The following is an 18098-nucleotide window of genomic DNA, read 5'->3' on the forward strand; positions in this document are numbered from 1 at the left end:
TCTATGAATATGCCATGAATTCATTTCATGAATGATCTTAATTTTGATTGGCTCACAAAATAATTTACCAAGTTTGTCTGCCTTGACTGCAGTTTTCTGCCTCTTTGTTGGTCAAGCTTGATTTTGCAAAATTTATTTATTTCGGTAAGCTATGAAATGTGAGGTTAGGGTATACTATGGGGTGGGGGTGGTAGTACTTGCCCCATCATTTTTGATGGGTTATACACTAGTTTAAGTAATAAAAACAAGTTTGATACAGAAAAACTTGTAACTTATTTTATAATTATACACTGGTTCTTAATGCAAAACATACCCCTATTTCATGCATAACTGAAAACTTTCACTAGTTGACAACAACAGTTGACAATTTAAGAGAAAATTAGCATTTCTTGTAAAATAAAAATCGTTTTCATGGTAAGAAACAAAAAAATACTAATACCACCAGCATGTTGTTGCAAAATAAGGAAAAATTGTTTATGTAACAATTCCTATATTTTCATATGGATTTTTCTTTTTTTTGTGTGTCAAGGAAAGTCAACCACATAATTTCATTATTATCCTTAATTACACAAGTTATCTATCCATTTCCACAACTGCTTTTCTGCTACTTTATATTAGTACCACAAATCATAGCAAACATAAAATATTACAATATAAATACAAGCACACATATATTGTACATAATATGTGATATTCAGTAGAGGTTTTATTCATAAGCTGTTGTGATCTATACACAAAAAAAGTATAGAAAGAAATGATTTGAATTAATAGTATCTGAAAAGTGGCTTCTTTGCTATAAAACCAGTAAAATGAAAGTTAAGTGATGAGAAAACAGAGAAAAAATATATGAAAGCAGGTCTTACCATGTTGTACAAAGAAGGCCCTGCAAAGAAATAAATTACAAGTTTAAGATACTTGAATTCTGCATTTAATTACCTGAATTAATTCAACAGACATTGTTTTCCTATGTAAATATTTCAGATTTATTGAAGTATAGAAAATAAATCTTTTGTAGGTAACACAAAGTAAATTAACAGCTTCTATATAAAAAAATACATATATTACCTATTCTATAAAATATTCATAATAAACAGTCTGTCTTTAGTGTACAACAGAAATTAAGAAACTAACCAACAGAAACAATTGTTGCACATTGTATATACAAAATCTATTATGTATTGTAGATTTACACACTTCTGCATATTTCATTCCAAGTCTAGTGAAATAAAGATATCTAAACTTACGTTTTGAATGTGAGTGATTAATCCATCAACATAAGTTGACTTCACTTTAACAAGCTGATGAAAAAAACATCAAATATATCAGTATATTAAAATACCAAAATTAAAGTTCTATACCTACACCATAAATGAAATAATATGATTAGTTTACCTCAATAATATAATTATTTTCTGACCTGAAGATTGCTAATTGAATGTATATTAGTAAAAATATTTTACTATAAACTACTACAACATTTCAAAACCAATTCAAACAATACCAACATTTTTACACACACACACACACACACAATAATAAAAGTTCAGATTCATGCAAACAATAGAACTCATGAGAAAAATAAGCACAATCTCTGGTTATCCCAGCTTTAATTCCAGTAACAAGACTTATATAACAAGTTTTGATCAGAGATCTTTAATTACAATCATAACTTTTGTTCAAAGAATACATGAAAAACTTTCAGTATGAAAAATCTGAAATAATATTAAAAGTTAACAGGTTTATACTAATTCCTAAAAGACTATTATGTTATTTTCTTTAGCTCCACATGATGTTGTATCACAAAAAATTGTTAGCTAATAGTTGGCAGGTTCAATCCTATGTGCAAAGGTGGGATCAAAATGTGCATGTCCCAACTTTTTACATTACAGAGTTACACTCAAAATTGATTATGCTATTTTATTATCAATGTAGATCAATCAACTTGGCATCAAAACATAGTTAATAACTCATATTTCAATATTATATATGATTTAATTTCTTAATTCAAAAGAAAATATTTAAAAGTGTGCTCAAATACTCACTCTTGTATGCCACATGACATATCTGCACTACAAGTTGTTCAATTTACATTTCATTACTTCTACTGTACAATGTCAACAGTGTCTAAACAATTAAAATTCAAACTTCACATATTGAAAAGCTAGGATATGAAATAAGAACCTCCCAACTTCTTTACTTTCTGAGATATCAATATATTTAGCAAACCTACCAGAGAAGCCCCTTCCATCCTTTTATTATTTTGAAGCCATTTATTTACTCAAGCCCCTACCTGTCTTAAGTACATGTTTATAACAAATTGAAAGGGTAGATTCTGAACCATGCAAAGTTGATGGTTGTCTGTCAGTTTTATGTTGAGAAAAGCTGAAATTCACTAGGAAATGTTGAATTGTGGTAAGTAAATCATTACTCTAAATAGAAATGAATTTAATAATGCTTGGAGACGGCTTGAATGGGTAATGAAGAAAAACTTTAATATAAGTTTAACAAAACAGCAGATGTACAATGTTTCAACAAGGTTTTGTCATCATCATGAATTTGCTTAACCTACTTATACTTTAGTTATAAAGATAGGTCAATTATAGTAGTTTTGTGATGTTCTATTCTAATGAATAATAATTTTTCTTCTAAAATGCATATTTAAAATTTTTACAAATTAATTTGTGTTCACCTCAATTTGAGGCAATCATTGAGCACAGGTTTAGCGACCATGTCTCTTGGGTACAAATGGATTTCAAGCATCATAAGTACTAGAGATCATTGTCTGTTATGTATACTTTTTAATTTACTGTTATATGTTTTAACAAAAATAACTAAAGCTTAAGCATTTATGAGTATATAGTACCAACATATATAAATATATACATATGTAATATATGGTAATTGAAATGTCATTGTATTTGACAAAATACTATTATGCTAGTTACATATTTGTACTTTGTAGGCTAGCTTTAGCATTTAATTATAAATTTGTCTACTAAATATGTGCACCAAATTGCCCATTTTAAATTTTTCCTTCTACCCCCCAATCTTCTGAGTTTCTTACAAATTACTTATACTATAGATACTGCAAACCATACTAAAAATTTACCTCCAAGCTTATTCCTTTATTGAGATATAACTAAGAGCTTCATGTGTTTACATGGTTTTCAGAGCTGATGTTACAGTTTGCCAGTGTATTAATTGTTCCAATAGTTATTATTTTCATATCTATCATTTATTTTTAATCAGAAGGTAATATTTTGTTCCTTTACCTTTGGAGCTGAATATATAGTGAAAGTTTTTCAAATTTTGAATGTGCTTTGATTTATTGATTTATCGTTAGGGGGTATTACTGCTCGATATGACAAAACAAAAACAAAATATAAAACGTTCACTAAAAGAATAAAGGTTTAAACTGTGAATATAAATAAGCTATAACTTCACAATTAACATAGGAAAGTAAATAAGTGTGTTGCTGCAATTTATTTCATGTTTTCAACCATTCTTTTGATTATACTTGGATAATGTCTCTAAAGGCTCTGTTTGTGTAGAAAAATATACAATGTTACAGAAAAAGAACTTTTGATATTCATTTAGGAGGTCCCAGAGGTTATGCAAATGAAATATGAACAACTTAAAAGGAAGATAAGTATTTTTATTCCTCTCACAAAATTCACTTTCATGTAGACTGGTTCAGTAAATTCTCAGACAAATGTTTTGCAGAAATACTTTATTAAAAAACTTGATTTTGTGTTCAACATACTTTTTACGTTTATTAAATAACTGCCAAATGTCATTAAGATACATAAAGTACATTTGGAATTACAGTAATTATTAATTCTCCAGTGGACAGAGCCTGTGTAAACAGTTAAAACATCATACACTTACATACTGACACTACTTATGTTTATTACAGAGTGAACTGTAAAATCTTGGAAAGAAAATGTTTGAAAATCCACTAGTATTAATATCACAAATGTCAAACAACTTACATGTCGATATTCCAGAATTAACTGAGGCAGTGGGTGGTAATCCTTTAATGCTTCCAGCTGGTAAGGTATCATAATAAACTTATTATACTATGTGCTTTATTCTAGATTTGTGTACATACTAACCAAACCTGATAATCAACTACAAGTAGAATTAACAAGTATATATGCAAAAGATACATAACAGAAAAATGCAAACATAAAACTTCCATGCTAACTGAATTACTAAAAATAAAGAGTAAATAACTGAGAGAGATAAGAAAGTTACATATACTGCATCAATGTAATATTTGGATCACTCAAGTATGTGTGTTAAACATTAACATACAATCCATACATAAAAATATTTCTCTTTGAATATAGTGACTACTGAGGCAAATCACAAGTACTTCTGAGGAGCAGTAACTAATGACACATGGACCCAAGTAAATAAGATTACTTGATCAGAATTTTGGAATAAGGAGGTGATATTTTCTATATACATCATACTGGAATACACAGAAAGAAGGATAAAATACAAAGAAATAGGTAACATCATATACCATTTCACTAGAAGAGAATAAGGTTGTTTAAATAGATAACTTTCTACACCAATGAACTGTATGAGAACATAAAATTACTTACCACTGCTTCACATGTTGATTTAAGATTGTTCACAGTTGTCAAAGTAATCTTCTGTAATTTACTGTCTAGTTTTAACTCATCAAACAAAACCTGACATGAAAATGGAATAGTTTTAAAAAAAGTCATTCATTTGTAAAACATGATATAATACATTAGTTCTCAATATACGTATGTTAAACAATCAAAAGGAATGGGAATTATTTTTATATAGTTATTCCTCATTCTATCACACTGCAATTTTAAATGTTTTAATTAAATATTTTTTGAGAAAATTAAGGCATTATGTTTAATTTCTCATCATTGCACATATGATTTACTACTTTAGTGATAATAATCGTAGAACTTTTTGCACATTCAAAGTTGAAAAACTTTCAAACTTTCACTATATATATTCAGCTCCAAAAATAAAGGAACAAAATATTACCTTCTGATTCAACATAAATTATAAATATGAACAATTAATACAATCATAACAATTCAAAAATTATACCATGCAAGTTCAATAGCAATTTCATGATGTACATACTTTGAAAGTTATCAACATCAAACATTGATAGCTAAAATGAGATTATTTTCACACTAATCCAAAACATCTACTAACAAGAGCAATCAGAGAGATTGCATACCCTCGTCCTACCACTCCTTTTCGAGATTGCATGCATTTATATTAGATAACATGAAATTTCACCTTTAAAAACTCAGAAAATCCTTCTCAGATACAAGATGATCAATGATCCGGTGTGTGTGTGTGTGTGTGTCTGTTTCCGCACGTGTATCTTGAAAACTAATAGATTGATGTACACGAAAATTTTAGATAAGATAGGCAGTATGGGTCAGTCCTCGCAAAATTTGGTCTGGATCAGGAGTTGGATTCTAGATCACTTTGAAGCATTTTTTATAATGAGGAGATAGGGCATACTTGCAGTTTGGGTTAATAACTTTGTAAAGTGTGATTGGATTTGTATCAGATTTCATTGGAACATTAAGGTAGAGACTCCTTATCACACTACAAAAATGATCAAACCCGAAAGCAATACCCTTGTCCCCTCTCTGGGGTCGAGGGTAAAAATATAAACCTGTTTATTCTTCTTTTAAAACTCAAAGTATCGAATTTGAAAAAAACCGTAATAGCTATGCCTTGCCAATAAAGAGACAAAAATCTTATATATCAAACTAATTTCTTTATTCTTTGTTGAAAATCTACTAAAGGGCTACCTACTCTAGCCATTCTTAATTTTGAAGTGGTAGATTAGAGGAAAGGCAGTTAGTCAAAAACACCAACTGCTTACTCTTGGGTTACTCTTTACCAATGAATAAGGGGATTGACCACTATTTTACAAAAAAAAGAGCAAACATATTTGGGAATAGATATTAATCCTGTAACCTGCAGATTGTGAATCAAATGCCCTAACAGCCAGGCAATGCTAAGTCTATATCAGACTTAATAACAAAAATAATTATATGTATTTTTATCTATTAGCTTATAATAATGAAAAAACATGTACAATAATTTTAACTCCAGTGGGATAGCTGGAAAATTGTATACATTTGAATACAAATGTGACACTTTGTAGATTGCAGGGTAATAGGCACAGTCAAGCTGATTAATTTCTGACATAGTATCATTTCTAATAAACTATAGGACCATTTGTTATAAAATACTATGTAAATCTACATATTTACCATTTGTTTCAGTATGTATTTTCTTTCTTATTTCTCACAGTAAACAAAAAATGAAGCAGTGGAATATATTCATTATCTGGTACTTACAAAAAATGAAAAAAACATCCCAAGAAATATGAGGTGAAAAGAGACAGTCCTTTCACAGGGTCATCACAGAAAATATTACCAGTGTCCTGCAAAGTCCAAAGGAAAGGAATGTGATGCAGTTTACAGAATGACAGAAGACAATCTGCATGGGCTTGCTAAGGCTCATAGGTTGCCTATGACTTTGAACTTAGCCTACTTAGGTGAAGATGGTGGAATTGCAAAGTTCTTCCTAATTTTGCAGATGGGTGATGCCCAAAAGCATTTGTTCACTAAGAAGGGCCAAGGAATACCACCAAACCAGGGTGTACTGGTAAAGTGTATCTGTTGGGTAACTTATCAAGGGGAGAATACATGGGGACAATCCATGGTGGTGATTCCAATGTTTCTAAACCCTACTGACAGGGGACGGATCCTTTTCAATAGGAAACTTCAGCTAAATGAACTACTCTCCCAGAGGCTGCCAAAACACATTACAAATCTGTACACTGTGGTTGTTGCAAATGTGTAATGGCTTCTTTACCTGCATAATTAATGATGTGCAAGAGATTAAAATGACAAATGTCTGGGACCAGTTCTGTAAATGAGACTGCATGAATGCTCTATCCTCAAGTACTCTTTGTTGCTTATTCTTTTGCTTCTTCACAGAATTATTATTATGTGTGTTAAGACAAGAAACCAAAAATCTCTATATAATGCCATATGTATTTTTTAATGTTGAACAGCACCATTTATGCATAGATAACATTCGAGTTGATTTAAAATTTCTAAACGAGAATATGGACTTTGATAATTATCTTCCTTAAGGGAATCCAGGTTATACACAAAAAGTATTCTTAAATCATTACAGTATCATTAAAATAGATTCTTCTACTATCAAGAGATATTTTTGTGTACACTTAAAAAGCTGTATAGTGAATATCTGGATCACTGTGATTGCATAATTGGGTCATGACAGCAACGAGCAGAACTCACGATGGGGGGGCTGAAATCTGTTGAGCTAACTAGAAATGCATACTACTTAATGAGCTAAAATGGCTACTGCTTTTTCATGAAGAAATTCGTCACCTATATTTCTTTTGTGAAAAATCAGTAAAAGTTAAAAAATAGAATGAAAGGGGGGCCCAATGATATTACTGACCCCGGGGTCTGGGCTGGCTATGCACGCCCCTGGCAACAGGTGCTGCAGATAATATAATTTTCCAATTAAACATTGGTTCACATGGTAATATAATGTTTTACAACTTTGTACAATATCATAAAATGATTGTTTTATCTATCTCTTCAAAGATGCCAAGTTTCTTGCTGGTGTCAACAATGGCACAATTAACCAAAAATGTAGCTCTGCAACTAAATTATTAGCAGCATAGTATTAATAGCCTAATTGGTTTAAATACATATGCACCTACAATATAATGTTTAAACTGTTTTTGTTTTACCTGTCTTTAAGTACTAACCATACCTAGTTTCATTCGTTAATCCACTTATCATTATACAACATAAAACAACTAGTCTAAATGTTTTACATACTTGTCTTAACTGAGGGTGGCTGTTAATAGAAAACTTCCTTCCTGCAACCTTGTACGCTTCTTTTTCTACCTGCTGGATTCTTTCCTGTGAATTACAATAGTTTTCAAAGTCATTTTATTACATGTGACAGACTGACATGCCCCCCCAGTGACACAGAGGTATGTCTGCAGACGTACAATGGTACAAACCGGATTTCGACACCCGTGGTGGGTAGAACACAGAGAATCCCTTATGTATCTTTTTGCTTAATTACAAACAAACTGACACTATTTGAAAAAAAAAAGCAATCTCAATATTTCTACAAAACATTTTCATTCATATCAACATTTTTTCAAAGCAAATTTGTATTTATGTCAAATTTGTAACAAAGAGAAATTTAATGAAAAACACTTAAATTCATGTTCATATGTTGATGTTCAACCAATTTGCAAATTCTTAATTTCCTGCTTTTATTAAATATTTATGAATATAAAAATTAATTTAATTCTCCATGTTACAAAAATATCAGTTGTTTTCCCATTGTTATACAGTTAAATCTCCCCCTTATTATAGTTATGAAATCATCTAGAATTTTAAGCCTTCTAACTATTGCACCCCTAACATCTAAGTCTGTTCTTCCAATCTTATTATTTCAGATCACTAAAGGGGGTTTATTTATGACCCCAATCAATTTAAAATTTGAAATCTAGTTAATTAAAAGCTGTTCTACACTCCAGAAAAAACAAGTGTATGTTTGTACACCTGTGTTCATTGCTATTCTATCAAACCACATAACGTTTCAGTAGACCTTCCCAGCACCCTTTTCAACAAGGATAAAAAACTGAACATAGCAGTATTTTAAAAGAAGCCTCATCAGGGTTTTAATTCTAAATTCATGTTTATATCTATAGAATAGTCCAGAAGTCTGTTTTTTAAATACAGCTAAACACTTAATTAACCAGTAATCAAACTTAACCTTTTTTCAAGTTCATCACCTTACAATTCATAATGCTGAAATATATTTCCCAAGTTTTTATTTACTCATTAAGTCTCTTCAATACTTCTGATTTAAAAAATTACTTTTATGGTAACAGCCTTACCCAGAATTTTAGTATAACTTTAGAGAACTTTCTGACAAAGTAATTATCTAAATGATTGATATTCATAATGAATCAAAGAACACATAGCAGACTCTTCAATAACATACTAGTAATATTCTTCCAATTGTAAAATTCTTGTTTGTCATCATCTTTTATTTTGTAAAAATGTTTTCTACCAATTTTAAAATGCTTCCACCAATACCACCATAATGTAACTTTCTAACAAACTTTTTGCTTAGATTAACAACTTGATTCTTGGTAACTACAACATTTTGAGTTGTTCATGTTTGCATTTTAAGAGTAAAAAAAAATTATAATTTCATAACTGTCTTAATGGCTAAACTAAAACTTATTAGAAAACAGACTATAACAAATCATAAACGTATTTCCCCAATGTTCTCAGACTCGTAAGTGAAATGATGTCTAGCAATCATTACTATTTTTTTCATAAACTTTCACAAAACCTGGCATTTTGGAGAATCACCATGTCAATAAAACCCATGTTACCACACGTAATCATGCTCTATCTGATAACTATGCAGCTTAGTTTCCATTTCAAAAACTCTCTCTTGTAATTCTGTTGTGTCTAAAGCACACCACTTCTCCCTGCATGGTTTCCATGTTCCATCTGGTGTACCATAAAGATGATTTCCCAGCACCCATTTAAACAATGCAATTGCAAAGAAATCCATAGGAAAGTTATTCTACACCTTAACCAGTATGTCTTCATATAGAATAGTATCAATAAACATTTCATTCTCCAGCTGTTTGAGGTATGCAGTGTTGGACAGGACATATGACTAGAAGCCTTATCTTGATGAATCAATATCTTTCTTGATTATGTTGTGTACTGTTGTATGGAACACAGATATGGCTTTTGCCACTAATCTTTTTGTTTGTGGGTTCTAATTACAATTTGCTTACCATGACTGGAGAACAATTCATTACAGGTCTCTTTCTGGACAGTCCTGGTACCCCAAGCTCATCTATATTATTTTGTTTTGCAATGCACCATTAATGTGACGGATGTCCCCATCATGGAAGTTCTAAATCCATGTTCTGACCATATCTTTATGATCTGAATTTATGAATACAAAAAGAGGTTACATACCATTCCCAAAAGCGATAAATATTTGGTGGCATCACACTACCCATGTAATGTCAAACAATGTTAAAATGTACTTCTGATACATACAATTCAACCAAAATTTTATATCTGCTATGAATGTCACATGGCTTGCAATATGCACATTCATAACCAGTTTAATAAAACATACTCAACCTTCTGTATTCTATCACTTCAGTAGACTTGTGCCCATGCTTTAATAGGGCTAATGTTACAAGATTTCAACATCTCTATCAAAACATATTCATAATCTGTTTTAAGTGAAATAAAAAAACTTGCATCATGTATCTGTCATAGATATAGCAAAACTGTCAACATTTAGCTACTTCCAGTGAAAACAACTTTAAACCTAGTTTACGTTTATATAAATTTAAAGATAGCTATAAATGTATACCTGCAATATTTTCTTTTCTTCAAGAAATGTGTTCTTGTTCACTTTAATTCCCCTCAGTTCCATCACTAAAATGCAAATCAATCACTAAATAAAAATATATTCACAGTATATACTATATAGATGTTAATATAATAAATGTTAAATCAGTGAATGAAATTTTTAAAAGAAACTTGGCAAACACAGTTTATTCTTTTTAATGATATTTCAATTATCATTCTGAGTGCAAAACCAAAATTTAATCACAAAGAACAATAAATAGTGTCTGAGTGTAACCATCAAAGCTATAAAATATATATATATATAATACTGGAGGATAAGATTTTGATGAAGTTTCATACATGGTAAATTGAAACTTTAACTATACAAGTTTTCCATCACTATTCACAATGAATTTGTTTCTATATAAATTTTACCTGACAGCCAGTTATGTATTTCAAGTAACTTATTAATTTCACTTATTTTGTTGGAGACATAACAGGCTTATCTACAATACTTTACAGTTATTTGAGTATTCTTATAAGACTAGTCACTATGATTATTATTCATTATTTTATAACACATTTCCCGATTTCGATAAAACTTAAAGTGGCAAGTTTGAACATGGTCACTGAATACACAACTTCAAATAGTTCATCATCTACTCTACATGTTCAAACTCTAAATAACAATTGCAATTACCAATAATGTTTAAGAATTATAAAACATACGCTTGTAATACTTATTGTTTAGTGCATTTTAAAAGAAAAACTTAATAATGAAATAATGAATCAAAATTTATTTTATATTCACTTAAATATTATTAAATTAGTTCCAAATACGGAAGAATTAAAAATGTAATACTGAAATTATCTAAAAATCAAAGTCAGTACCTGACAAAACTGGAATAAGCTTAACTTCCACATTAATAAAGAGAGAGAAGAGGTTTTGTTCCTAAAATATAGATACAAAATATATCACCCCCATACTAGTACCTAGGCATTTTATAAAGTTCAAGTTTAAAAACAAAAGGAATAGGCTTAAAAATAAATATCTTTATGAAATTATTCACAACTGATTGCATGATTCATCAGAAACAAAATTATATGCATGAATATAATACAAATAAGATATTAAAGTTTAACTGTACCTTACAGATTTTTTAATATAGTTGTAATCTCTTATGTCACACCTTATTTACTTGATCTATAATTTGTAAATGGTTCATTAATCAAATTAATTTAATCTAATAAGATACAATTTTAAACTTCTCTGAACTTACCATAATGGTTGTCATTCATGCAATTTCATATAAATAAAATTTCAACCACTGCTATGTCTGTCATATCCTAGCAGGCCTAATGAGCCCTGGTACTGGGTGAAAGGCCTTCTCAGCACTGGATATAGCAGATATAATGTTGTTGACACATTGTTTATATTTTTCTTCACCTTCATTCATAAGTTCTTGGAATTTATTGTTAATTTTAGTATTGAAAATATGATATTCTTAGTTCCTATAATTCAAAATTAATAACTCATTTATACTAACCTTTAACTGATCCTTAATCACAGAATAAAAATTTTCAAGATTTTCAAGACTACTTATTTTGGAAGAAACTTTGCAAGCATCACCTGGATCCTAATTTTATGGAAGAAATATTGTTACAAATCAGGTACACTGAATTAATTTTGTATCTTCAGTATAAGATCAAAATATTTCATCATACACACATATTAGCCAAAGAAGAAACTGTAGTGCATTACATTTCAAACAGGCCTGCCTCTAGCTATTTTAATACCTTAAGCAAATCTAAAATCTGTCTCCACCCTCTCTTCCTCCAATTTTACATTCAGTTGCAAACCAAATTTTACAAATCAAATAAAAAAATTTTAATCTTTTTTTATTCAATACATTGTGAATAAATGTTACAGAAAGAGTTAACAAGCAAATACCTTGCCAATTTCAAATTTGTAATCATGAACACCTCACTTTTCTTGTTTTCATTGAAATGAAATCACCCTCTCCTTTCTTCAAGTTCAATTTTTGTGCAATTTCATTCTTAAATAAAATTGTTAACAGTTCAACTAGTCTTGTTGGTACCAAGGTTGATCTCAGATGGGTTTTAATTCATTTGAGTTTGAAAAAGTTTCTTTCTCCAATAGCATTATTGGTGGATCAAGTCAACAGAATTTGTGCAACAGATGTGTTGAGAAACAACGATGCTAATTTGTTCTTATATAAGCATTCCAATGCACTTTTTAGGATTAATTTTAGTCACTTTCATTGAAAGAGCCTAAAATTCATCACACAGTTCTGTTGCACTGACATCAGTTGCCTCACAATCTGATAAGCAAATCTGAAAATCCACTCAGTGTTTATTTAAATTTCTTGAATTAATTTTTGCAACTCAGCAATGAAGCAACAGAAATTTACCAAATAGTTGTGCCCCTGTAGTTGCTAAATCCTTTCTTCCATGGATTCTGGTATTGAAGTTTTGCTGTGGACAAAGGATAAGTTCACACCAGTGCTTTATTATAAATATGTTTACTTTCATGAGCAAATTGCTATTCTTGTAAAAAATTCTAGTGATTACATTTCTTCTGCAAACTCCCTTACATCCACCAATACCTTTGCAAAGCTGAAGAAAGCTATTTTCGTTCAGTGCTGCCCTCTATATGAAAAAAATGTTTTTGCATGTCACAAGTCTTGCACTCTCACTTACCCATGATTATCGTGAATCCACTGTGTCTCACATGCAAATCATTCTGCGACAATCCTCCACCAACAGGAGTTTGACACAACCTCCTGATGCATGTGGCTCCCTCTATTTGATTCTACCAAACTATCACTTGAAGTCTAGGCAGAAAAAGGAGCACCAGTTTTCAGTGGGGAAGAAAGGGTGGGAAGTGTGAGAGGAGGCAAGTACTTATCAGAAATATATTTTCACTATAGAAAAAATATAACTTCCCATATGGTACGTTACCTCCTCTCACATATATAGCTAGAATTGCAAGGGATGTAAAGAAACACCCTTCGAAAGTGTTAAAAGAACACTCCATACTGATGATCATCATAATAAAATCATCCTTGGAAGACCGCACGACTTCTGTACCAGTGTGCAAAGAGGTGTTGCAGACACAGGCACAAAAAAGGAGGATCACAACTAAAAGGGAGATAAACGGGGGGATTGGAATCCAAACCACCTCAGAACATACTCTCAATTTCGATGAAGAGGGGCTGTAGATGAATCCTCTACAGACAGTAATGTGGGGGATAGCAAAACTGGATGTGCTCCAAGGTGTAGAGTGGCTAGAGCACAGCGGACCATACACAGCTAGTCAACTCCAGTCCAAAAACAAGCAGTATTGGGAATATAACTATCAATCAGTGGTAGAAGGAGGGTTCACACCATCTTCACCTCAAATTCCATAGAATAGAAGTATATACTGTACAAACTGATCTACAAAACAGGCACATGTGCACAATTCACAACTAACCAGACATCCAACTGATGGCAGTAACAGGCAACACATGTGTGAGGACTTACAATGATTGGTCCAGCTCAAAATCCAAAATCAGTCACTGCAAAACCAACATCCATGTGACGGTAGGATGAAGGATCCAAATTGCAGGGGTGAACTGCAATATGAAGAATCAACACCAATGCAACATCATCTCCTCAGACAGAACTGTACTTGATTGGTATGCATCACAAACTTCCGGATACCACTGCACAGAAGTGGATCGGCCCTAAAATCATATGCAACTGCACTCTCCAGATAGTCACAGAAGTCGGGGGTAACATCAACCTTAGAGCCCACCAGACATAGATTGTGTACAGGAACTGAGGACAAGCATCATCTACACCAGAATACCACTACCCTACTCTCACCTGAATGTAGTTGTATACTTAGTTATTCATGTAAGATCACATTCAAGAGAATATATCTATGTTCCACCACCCCAATAGCTTGAACCTGGAAAGTGGCAAGGACTCCCATACTTCACTTGAAGAACCAGGGAGGATAAAACAAGGTGGAGGGTCTGGAAGAATGCCAACACCAGAGACAGTGCAACGGGTGACCACAAAAACATTATTTTGAAAAGCAGACCACCCCTGATTTATTCGATCTAAGGGACAGCAGGGATGGGCAGCTATCCTCTTCTGATTTACCCATGTAAGTCCATTGGTTAGTATGGTCTGTAACGGGCATAGTTATGAAGCAAATACCTTATGAGGGAAAAACAAGCAATCTTGTGGAACAACACATTTCAACAGGGTGAAGTATATGCCATGGGAATTTGTACTGTATGGTAGTAACATGGCCATACAGTGTGGGTTTGTGATGTATTAAGTATACCTAGACAGGCAACACATGCCACAGAGTGGGATCCTAACAGTAAAAAAAAAAGAGATATGACCCTAAGAGAAAGTAAAATGTATATAAAAAAGAGAACTTACCCAGTCACAGTCTCATCAAAGTTTGAAGGATGGCAACAGGCAGAAGACAATATCCCAATGAGGAAGAAACAGCCATCTGATGCGAATAGTGGGAGATGAATGTAAGAGGAGCAGTCCACATGCCCACTTGAAGAATTTCTTCCAATCGATGATGGAGGTGTGATGCCAGGGAGAAGGTAAGATGCCTGTTTTAATGTTACACCTGGAACAGATTTTGGGAAGAAGATGACAAGGAAGGACAGAGAGGCAATACGGAGTTGAAATAGTTAAGGAAATCAGGGTTGTGCTGGCCAGTAAGGTGCAATAACAAGAACTTGACACAGAATGGCATGGATGATCGAAATTACCCTGGTAAGAAGACAAATGGGAGGATAAACATAAAGGTATCGGTCAGTCCAATCCTGGTTAAATGGATTGACAGCTAGGGCTTGTGGATGAGGAACCTGAGACCAAAAAAAAAAGAGGTAACTTGGCAATGAGAAAGGTGGCAAATGCATCCAGTTGAGGCATAACCCACTGTGAGCATAGCCACCGGAAAACATGAGAATTGAGGAATCACTCTGTGAGATAAATCTGTCATGAGGCTCAAAGCACCCAGAACATGACATGCCAGGAGATGTATACCAAGCGTGTGAGCCCAAAAATGTAGATCCACAGTTCAGCCACAAAGGGAAGAAAATAGATGTCACCTTGATGATTGATATAAGCCACTACTGTAGAATTAATAGAATGGATCATGACTATTCAATTCCTGATTAGAGGAAGAAATCAATCCAAAGCCCATTATACTGCCAGAAGCTCCAAGATATTGATATGGGAAGTCCATTTGGTTGAAGACCATAGTCTAACAGCCTTCTGTTGATTGACCCATGTCCCCTAACCAAGTAGGTAAGCATCAATGAAGAGATGCAAATCCAAGCAAGGAAGAGGAAGTGGTACACCCAATGATGTGTGGGTCTTGTTCAACCACCAATGCAGATCGACAACAAGAAAAGGAAGAAGGGAAATGGGAGAATCCAAGGATTCCCAAAGTGAGATTCCATTGGTTGTACAGAGTCAAATGAAGAGACCACATGTGTGCCTGACCAAAGAGGATAACAGCTTCCGTAGAAGCCCATGTACCCAAAAGCAGAAGAACCTCACATGCAGAAGATAGGGAGCAGTAAGGGTGTAAAGAACTGAAAGCTCCATCAAATGCAGTTGAAGAGGAGAAGGTTGGGCCCGACTGAAGTGGGAGTAGAAAATGACCTCAAGTGGACAAAATATTGGGTAGGGGACAGGAAAGACTTGATAATCCAACCCACTCAAGCAGATTCTGAAAGAAGGAGACGAGTGTGATGGGAAGACTCCATTTCAGAATGAGCTAACAGAAGCCAGTCATCCATGTAGTGGTGTAACCGCAACCCCATGCATTTATAAATCGGATATAGGCTTTGACCACCCGGCAAAAGACATATGGAGCTGAAGCAAGCCCAAAGGCCAAGGCACAAAACTGGTATACAACCTCATGATATACAAACCGAAGATAGCATCTGCACCAATGAGAAATAAGAATGTGTAGATAGGCATTTGAAACGTCCACCTTAGTCACTCACAATCCTGGAGAGAAAGCCCATTGTAGTGTGAGAAAAGACTCCATTGCAAAATGGGGAAGATATAGAAATTGACTGAGGCAGGACAGATCAAACAGCATGGAGTAAAAACCTGGGGAAGGATAGCTGACAGGTTCGATAACTCTCTTTGATAGAAGAGTTTGGACCACTTTGGGCAGATGTTGAATGGTAATAGGATCCTGAGATAATGGAAAGGATATAGATATGAGAGACAACATGGGTCGGGAAAGTAATTGGAGGACAAGTCCTTCTGATAAGACATGAAGAACCCAATGGTCAGTAACAAATTCCCGCTATATGTAAACAAAATCAGTCCAACAAAAACATTTCAAAATCAAACAAGTAGAAACAATGGAAATCAAACTAAAGAAGTTGAAATTGATATAATTTTGTGATCAAGCACAATCAGAATTTTGTAGTCGTATAGAGAACAAGTTAAAACATATGTCTGTACACTAGAATGCCAATCTATAAAGTGAGGGAACTACCTGCATCAGTATAGAGGGCACAGTATGATTGGTGGAGCGTAGTCACAAGATCAACACATATTTCTACAATGGTACAAAATAGAAGGAGTATAATAGACTGGTGCACTGTTGAAAATTTTAGCAATGCTTAGAGGGCAAATCAAGGTCAAGATACTACCTGCATCAGTATAGAGGGCACAGTATGATTGGTGGAGCGTAGTCACAAGATCAGCACACATTGCTATAATGGCACAAAATAGAAGGAGTATAATAGACTGGTGCACTGCTGAAAATTTTAGCAATGCTTAGAGGACAGATCAAGGTCAAGATAGCTTTGGGTGAAAGAAGGTAATGCTGTTTCAGAAATTCCTGGGGAGAACGATGGAGTGCCTTAAAAAGAAGGTGTATGTTAGACAAGTACAGTAGGAGAGTCATAAGGGAAAGATGAAAGTGGGAAAATTGGGCTTGGGATAAACAGATGGGACTGTCAAGGTCGGCTCTCTAAAGTGCCAGGGAATTATGAAGTGTTCAGAATCAAGAAAGGGGAAATCTGCCTAATGGTAAGCCAAGGCAAACTGATCTGTGACTCACGGAGGGTGAAGCATGCTAGCACCAGCTCGCAACTAACAAACAACTTGCTCAGCATGAACTCTAATGTCAGGAAAAAGAGGGAAAACATCATACTGAGAGGAAAGAGTGTTATTAATAAGGAAGGAACAGAATTGTAGGAAATCGGGGAAAAGGATAAAATGGAATAGATTCCAGAGGAGAGGCATGGGAAAGCACAGCATAATTGAGTGTAGGAAAAAGGCTATCAAAATCTTTGTTGACATGAACAAGTTCAGCTTGTTCAGGAGAAAGTTGATCACTATCAGAAGAAAGTCAACTCAAATAATGCACAATATCCCGACGAATAAAGGCCAAATATTCCTCAATTGAGTTCCCCTGGTCTGATGCCTGTGTAAGTGTGGTAAGAGCAGGTGGTATAACTTCTGAAGTAATCACATTAACTTTAGTATATTCCTCATAAAATGATGAAATTATGAAAGCTGTTCAAATAACAAAGAAGG

General features: G+C 33.3%; 1 protein-coding gene across 4 annotated transcripts in view; it reads right to left on the reverse strand.

The window, feature by feature from the left end:
- The window catches only part of LOC106471644 (DNA polymerase nu-like), a 47546-nt gene that overhangs the window by 24448 nt on the left and 5000 nt on the right, over positions 1–18098 (reverse strand). For all 4 annotated transcript variants that reach the window (XM_022400261.1, XM_022400260.1, XM_022400259.1 and 1 more), the window contains exons 2-9: positions 12035–12124; positions 11379–11439; positions 10510–10574; positions 7911–7994; positions 4614–4703; positions 3993–4049; positions 1245–1298; positions 864–883 (exon numbers count right to left, since the gene is read on the reverse strand). In XM_022400261.1, the coding sequence (XP_022255969.1) occupies positions 864–883; positions 1245–1298; positions 3993–4049; positions 4614–4703; positions 7911–7994; positions 10510–10574; positions 11379–11439; positions 12035–12124 (521 nt within the window). The remainder of the gene's footprint in view (positions 1–863; positions 884–1244; positions 1299–3992; positions 4050–4613; positions 4704–7910; positions 7995–10509; positions 10575–11378; positions 11440–12034; positions 12125–18098) is intronic.

The sequence above is a fragment of the Limulus polyphemus genome, unplaced genomic scaffold (assembly GCF_000517525.1).
Source record: "Limulus polyphemus unplaced genomic scaffold, Limulus_polyphemus-2.1.2 Scaffold4755, whole genome shotgun sequence".
NCBI classification, from domain to species: domain Eukaryota; kingdom Metazoa; phylum Arthropoda; class Merostomata; order Xiphosura; family Limulidae; genus Limulus; species Limulus polyphemus.